The sequence below is a fragment of the Esox lucius genome, chromosome 2 (assembly GCF_011004845.1).
Source record: "Esox lucius isolate fEsoLuc1 chromosome 2, fEsoLuc1.pri, whole genome shotgun sequence".
NCBI lineage: Eukaryota > Metazoa > Chordata > Actinopteri > Esociformes > Esocidae > Esox > Esox lucius.
Window position 1 is genome coordinate 12,541,219 of NC_047570.1, and position 6,741 is coordinate 12,547,959.

Here is a 6,741-nt window from a genome sequence, read left to right on the forward strand (position 1 = left end):
CTTTAAAGACACATTCTGAGGAGAACAATATTGTAAATGACATAGCTAAAAGCCTTTAGGAATGTGCTTGTTTGAATGCAACATTAATTTTACATGCTTCGAATGCTTGTTCACATCTATTTTGGAGTTTGTCCCACCACTTTAATGAAGTCACTGCTGTATTCCAGCTATTCTCTGTGACACATTGGTCCTCTGACACAAATTGTCAACTCCTTTGAGCAATGCAGTGTTTATACAGTCTGGCAATATTCCATTAAAATCATATTACAATGGATATATAGTGGGGAAGCTATTGGTCTAGTTTTCAGATACAGTTACCGTTTTATCTCCTGTGGCTATCATTGCACCGGGGCTGAAGCTGGAAGCTTTATTGCCTTCGGTTATCAGCTCCGTGTAAACTCCCCATTTCCTCACCACTGCATACCATTAACCGTGCGTTGTCATTCAAAGAGCTCACTTCTCACCCTGGTCTTTCCTCAGCAGGATCACTCAACCAGATCCATTAACCATCGGTGAAAATATTGCAGTAAAGCTGTCAATTCCATCTAGTGTATTATTACGATGCTTTCCTCTCCTGTAGACTTGCCCCATCTTGTTGCCCTTGGAGGTGAACGACGGCCTAGGATTATACTCACCGCCTGTGTCATATTTGCCCCCAGATCTGTAGCCTGATGCGTGGGGGTATTGCTGAACGAGGAGGTGTCCGGGTTGGCCATCGCATTATTGAGATCAACGGACAGAGCGTTGTGGCTACAGCACATGAAAAGATTGTCCAAGCACTCTCCAACTCGGTGGGAGAGGTGAGATGAAATCCAAATACACATAGATAAGGATCGCAGAGGAGCTCAGAGGAGACCACCATCAAATACTGCATTTCGTTGTACTGTACTTGTAGTTGAATCTAATCTAATGACAATGCATTTAACCTGAGTAGCCTGCTTGTCCATGCAGGTTTACTCGCTGAACAACCTGGTCTCAGAAGGATAATGTAGACTATTTTACGTACATTTTAGGCAGGGGATTTAGTAAGATATATTACGTGCAGTAAAATAACGTTAGACGTTTATCGGGCGTTCGTATCTTATTTTATGTTTTAATAGAGCTTGTAACATTTGATACGTTGTAATTGCGTTCGTAAGATGTGTTATGTTTGAATAATTTCATAATGTATCATACGTTTTGGTGGCGCATTGTAATGTAACCTAACGTAACGTCACATATCATACTAAATCGGGTGCCATGGATTTTCGTAAAATAGTCTACGTAGGTTCCTGAGACCAGGTTGCGCTGAAAGATATATGAATACAACAATCATCTTCATCATTAATGCAATTATTAGGCCTCTATGCAGACTGTTTGTTTTCTGTCGTCTAAATCAGATTCACATGAAAACGATGCCAGCCGCCATGTTCAGACTCTTAACCGGACAGGAGACCCCTATGTTTATATAAACCAAGGACAGACCCGGTTCTCCACAGAGGGGCTGCGTGCAGCGTCTGTTTACAGTCCAGTTGAAGAGCTCTGGGTGGATGAGACACGACTAGCAGACTAATGAGTGTTTGACGATGGTCAGTGGGCCAGGCGCCTCCTTTCTCTCCTTTGTGTTGACTTTTTTCATCCGTCTTTTTGGAGCTAACGTTCATTCACCTGACACTCCTGATATTCTGCCAATGTTAATACTTACTAAAGATGTTTCCCTTCTGTATCTGTGTTGTCAGTGTTCAGTAAGACTACATGGAATGCATTGTTTTGTTTTTATATTCATATCAATGTAATATTGTACCTGTATATTGTTTCTTTTTGTATTTATTTTTTGGTGTAAATACATATTTTGCTAATGTGTTTTAAGTAATGGGAAAGAGCCATTGTTGCTCTGTATATATTTGTTGACATTTCCTGCTGGTTTGAGCAGGGAAGAGGGCCCTTGACTGCTAAAGGACGGTTGAAAGCCTGTTGTCACTCTAATTTATATGGACAATAAAAGTGTTTGGGAGGGAACTTAATATCATTTAGTTGATTTACTTTATATCAAGCCAATGCAATCAGCAGAGGTTGTATCTTACAAAACGCCATATTCCTTCAAATTTGAACTTAGTTTCATTTCAGAGGGCAATACAAAAGTTCAACCTCATCCAGACGACGTGAGGTAACATGTAAATGTTTTTGACTAGTGTGCAAGTATTTTTTTAAAGTCTGGTTGTCAATATACCTTTTGGACAGCATTGGCTCACACATTTTATCTAGTCGATTTAAAATGATTGAACTTTTAAAAAAGGATTTTAAAAGCATAAGCAATGTATAAAATTTGAACGTCCATTTTCTGTGTGTGCTATGAATGTTCATCTTTTGTGTTCCACCCAAACAGACACTCATGAGTCGATAGTGAATGTAATGTGTTGTAAGAGCTGTGTCCATTGACATAAGCAGTATTAGAATGACTGTACTTAAAGAGAACCTTGTCTAGTATTGTGCTCATAAGCATCCGTTAGTCACTGCAAATGTCATCCCTCTCTCCTGGGTTGTGCTTCAGCCTTAAGAAAGATGAATCAAGAATCCCACTGTGACTGAGGAAGCCTTATGATTGAGTTAAGGCTTTTAACATGCATTGTACTAAAAATGTCATTTTAAAATTAACAATATGAACATTTATCTGTGTGCATGCCTCTTACTATAGTATCTAGTCATTATGGCAAAGATAACAATAAAATCTCAAATAAACCCCACATTTGTGTTTGGCTGCTCATTGGGAGAATCTATCTTTATTTTTTTACTTTTCTTATGAAGGGTACTATCAGTGAATAGATTTAGGTTTATAGCTCAGATTTATTGTATGAACAAAAATGATTGTTTGCATTAAATTATAGACCGTTTTCCAGTCGTCATCACATAAATGTGTACAGTCACATCACTCATAGATGGACTGCATCCAAACATAACCGTCCTCAACAAATACGGACTACTAAATAATTAGTCCCGATCTTGACATTAGAATGAAGGGTAATATTCCAAAAACCTTGAACATCTAAAACTTCCTCTTAGTCTCTCACTTGCTGGGGTCATATTTAACATTACTGGTTATATCAATAACTATCGTTTAAAGTAATAGCTTGATGTTGTTTCTGCAAACTGTTTGCATCGCAATGTTTGTAAACACAGAAAAGGGTCTATGTGCAATTTGCCACCCTATGAACTTGGCAACATACAGTATTAGAATATTGGGAATTAGTCTCTACCTCCTCCTAGTGGCATCAGTTAGTACTGACAAGAGGACTAGCCAAAAACCTTCAACTATAGCTATAACTATAAATGTTTCATTAGTGTCGGGTTTATTAAAAGATTCAAAGCAATATTTCACAGTATAGTATCATATTAAACACATAGTAAAATGTAATTCCAGTGAAACTCTACTACTGGCAACCTGATAAATCTGTATGCTGGAACACAGTTAAACATTCAAGGGTAACACTGTTAGAGTACCAGTTCTGTATTGGTCTGTACTGGTTCTCTTATTGGTTCTGGAGGCTCCAGTCCTCTCAGGGGTTCTGGTCAGTCTTGTCACACTTCAGCATGACCTTGACACCCAGTCCCTGTCGCGTGGTCTCGAAGGCCTGCACCGCCTGCTCCAGGGGGAACCGATGAGTCACCAGAGGAGCCACATTCACCTTCTTAGAGGCCAGCATCGATATAGCCATCGGCCAGCTAGAAGGACAACACGTTGAGAACAGTTGAGGTATAACACATCGTACTGACCCAACATTCTGCACTGGTTTCAGGGCTGTTGAATGGTTTCGAAAGGCAATGCCTTCATTTCTGAACCTAGGTGACAGGAAGAGGATTGGTTACGTGTTGCGGTAGCGGAAGACTCCTCTGATGTCCACCTCTCTGACAGCAGCACTGAGCAGTGGGACCGTGGTCATCGGGGCGCCAAGACCCACTAGAACCACCACTCCTCCGGGACGCGTCGACTGGCAGAAAACACACAGTGCCAACATGGGGTCAAGCATCACGAGGCGTGCGCGGCGTTTCCACAACCTGACATCACGTCCGAGGGCGTACTCACATAAATGGCCGTTTGGACACTGCTCTCCACGCCGGTGCACTCGATGGTGACATGAGGCTGCGCTCCCAGGAGCCCCTCCACCCGCCTGGCCAGCTCCTCAGGCCCGTCTTCCCTCTTCACAGTCAGACAGTGGTCTGCTCCCAGCTCCTTGCCCATGGCCAGGCGATCTGGCGACAGGTCTGACACGGGATGGTCTTTACTACACAGTCTTTACAGTGGTATTATTCTCCCTTCAAAGTCCTTTTCAAAAGGAACTAAGTCCCCATAAAAGTGTTTTAAGATCCCTGTTCCTTACCGGTCATGACCACCTGTGAAGCACCCATAGCCTGACCCACCAGCAAACAGACCAACCCAATGGGTCCTGAGAGACAGAAAAGACAAACAACAAATGTGAAGATTGAAGTGACACAGAGAGGATTCAAATGTGTCTCTCTGCTTGTCATTGTGTATGAGGGTTGGGAGTGACTACTCTACATTACTGTCTGTATGGGAAACACGTCATTAACTGCCAGCTCGTGTTAAACTTGATGTAGATCCTTTCTCATTGAATTTAAGTCCCATTATAAACTATTTGCAGCTTTGCTGATTGCTTTCATAATACAATCTGGAAACATTCCTGATTGTCTGTAATGGTGTCTTAGGACAGGAGCATTGTCTAAAAGGTTTGGATCTTGGGGTATATCATAGCTAATGTAGTTACGGGGATTTAACACACATTGTAACCACATGACCAGAAATTGTTTGAAAAAACAGTTTATCAAATGAACAACGCACAAAAATTAGTTAAATTAAACAAGAATTACCCCTAAAAGTAGATACATACATTACTAAAGTTACTTTAAAAATGAGATACAACCAAAATACTTTGGAGGGGTTAAGTGATTCAAATGACTTACAGATGGTGAAGTCCCCCCAACATATCTGAATCCCATTGGTTTTCTGTCATTCTTTTTCCCTTTTAAATTGTTTATTATCTTACCCGATTATGCAGCATTGATCAGAACTGTATTTTTACTTTAATCAGTGTTGTAACCGAAGCTACTTCATAGTTCCATGTCAATGTCAAAAACAGTAACAATGAATGAAAGTACCAACCTGCCCCGCAGATTAAGATACTGCTGCCAAGGGTCACTCCAGCTCTTCGACAGGCATGGATGCCCACAGACAGGGGCTCAATCAGGGCCCCCTCCTCATATGTCACGTTGTCAGGTAACCTGAGGCAGAGAAACTTAGGAAATTAAGGTTTGTAATGTCCCCCAGTATTTTACAATGCAAGTGTCCAGACAGTTAGGTTTGCAAAATTAAAGTAGAAATAAACTCACTTGTAACAGAAGTTGGCGCTGTGTTTGTAATATCTGCATAAATTCCCATCATCAGGTGGGGTGGCACAGAAGAATATGGTGGGGGACAGATTGTAGTTTCCTGATTTGAAGAACTCGTCCATCTCGCGAGGAACACCTGGCTCTACAGCAACTCTATCCCCTTAATTATCAAACAAAATAACAGACGATCCAAAGTCCCATCTAATCAGTCTTGTACAACTTATGAACAGTAAACTACATTATCAGTGAAACTGAATCACTGAATCAAGTGAGAACTGAATCAAGTGAGAACGTTGCAAATGCTTGGTTGGTACTTGCCTTCTTTGAGGTGCTTCACTTCTGAGCCTACCTTCACCACCCTTCCAGCGGCCTCATGCCCTAGCACCATGGGCTTCTTCACCACGAAGTCGCCTATGCGTCCACGCTGCCAGTAGTGCACATCCGACCCACAGATCCCAACAGAGTGCATCTGAATCAACACCTCTGAATACAGAAAAATCTAGCTTGATAGGATGCAGAAACTGGACACAATATCCCTGAAAGTATGTACATTGTCAATATACCCATCTATACATTGTTTCTTACCATTTGGACCTGGTTCAGGAATAGGGCGTTGTTCCTGTAAGCACCACCACAAAGCTAATTAGTCTTTATATTGCCTACAACATCGTCATTCATTTTTCCATTCATACTTAGCGTCCAACATTAGCTGGACAAGTTTTGATATTGACCAAACGCTCAAATCTGTGCTTACATGTCATACTGCCTCGCAACTTTAAGGAGAGAGCCAAGTACATTACCAGTCTGAGGTCGCCCTGGGAATGCAAAACCACGGATAGGTTGTCCTTTTCCATGTTGTGTTAACAGAAAGAGAACTTCAGTGGGAATAAAAGCAAATATGTTGCAAAATGTTGACCTTTCTCTGGTAATAATTATGTATGGGATCAAAGTGCATCTTACAACTTTTTTACGTCTATGCTTTTTGGTGGGCAGTCAACAAAACAAAACATGTGATTGGCGTACAGTTCAGAGAATATACCATTATTAGGGGCGACAAAGTACCGAATTTTAAAGAATGCAAAAATGAATCACGAAACCTTGCTTTATATTTCGTATAATTGTTCATTCATCCCATCAGACTAATAAAGATGTATGCGCCGATAATGGTGTAAGGTAATTATAGCGCTTTTAGTGTTTCTGTTATTTCATCCCTCACCTACTGTTCGAGTCATTTGAGCTACCCCAGAGCGCTCAGCCTTCTTCTTTAGCATGTAATGGCAGTCCGCAAACAACTGAAAACTGTATACCGCTACCTATTGTACTGGAATGTGAGCTCGATTACAGCCCTGAATCGTTATT

The 6,741-nt window shown here is 41.2% G+C and overlaps 2 protein-coding genes across 7 annotated transcripts in view; one reads left to right on the forward strand and one right to left on the reverse strand.

Moving 5' to 3' along the window:
- The window catches only part of apba2b (amyloid beta (A4) precursor protein-binding, family A, member 2b), an 81,139-nt gene extending 78,416 nt beyond the window's left edge, over positions 1-2,723 (forward strand). For all 5 annotated transcript variants that reach the window (XM_010904851.3, XM_010904854.4, XM_010904853.4 and 2 more), the window contains 2 exons: positions 660-800; positions 1,380-2,723. In XM_010904851.3, the coding sequence (XP_010903153.1) occupies positions 660-800; positions 1,380-1,451 (213 nt within the window). In that variant the 3' untranslated portion in view covers positions 1,452-2,723. The remainder of the gene's footprint in view (positions 1-659; positions 801-1,379) is intronic.
- An 11-nt stretch (positions 2,724-2,734) lies between these two features.
- On the reverse strand, positions 2,735-6,398 carry sord (sorbitol dehydrogenase). 2 transcript variants are annotated; one of them, XM_010904856.5, is made up of 9 exons: positions 6,183-6,398; positions 5,968-6,001; positions 5,701-5,865; positions 5,383-5,542; positions 5,156-5,274; positions 4,356-4,421; positions 4,061-4,239; positions 3,844-3,965; positions 2,735-3,699 (listed from the first exon to the last, which is right to left on the reverse strand). In XM_010904856.5, the coding sequence occupies exons 1-9, from the start codon at positions 6,234-6,236 to the stop codon at positions 3,534-3,536; spliced, it is 1,065 nt and encodes a 354-aa protein (XP_010903158.2). In that variant the 5' UTR covers positions 6,237-6,398; the 3' UTR covers positions 2,735-3,533. The 2 variants fall into 2 exon arrangements, with proteins under 2 accessions (XP_010903158.2, XP_010903159.2); XM_010904857.4 differs by having other exon boundaries at positions 6,137-6,240.
- Positions 6,399-6,741: the final 343 nt, after the last annotated feature.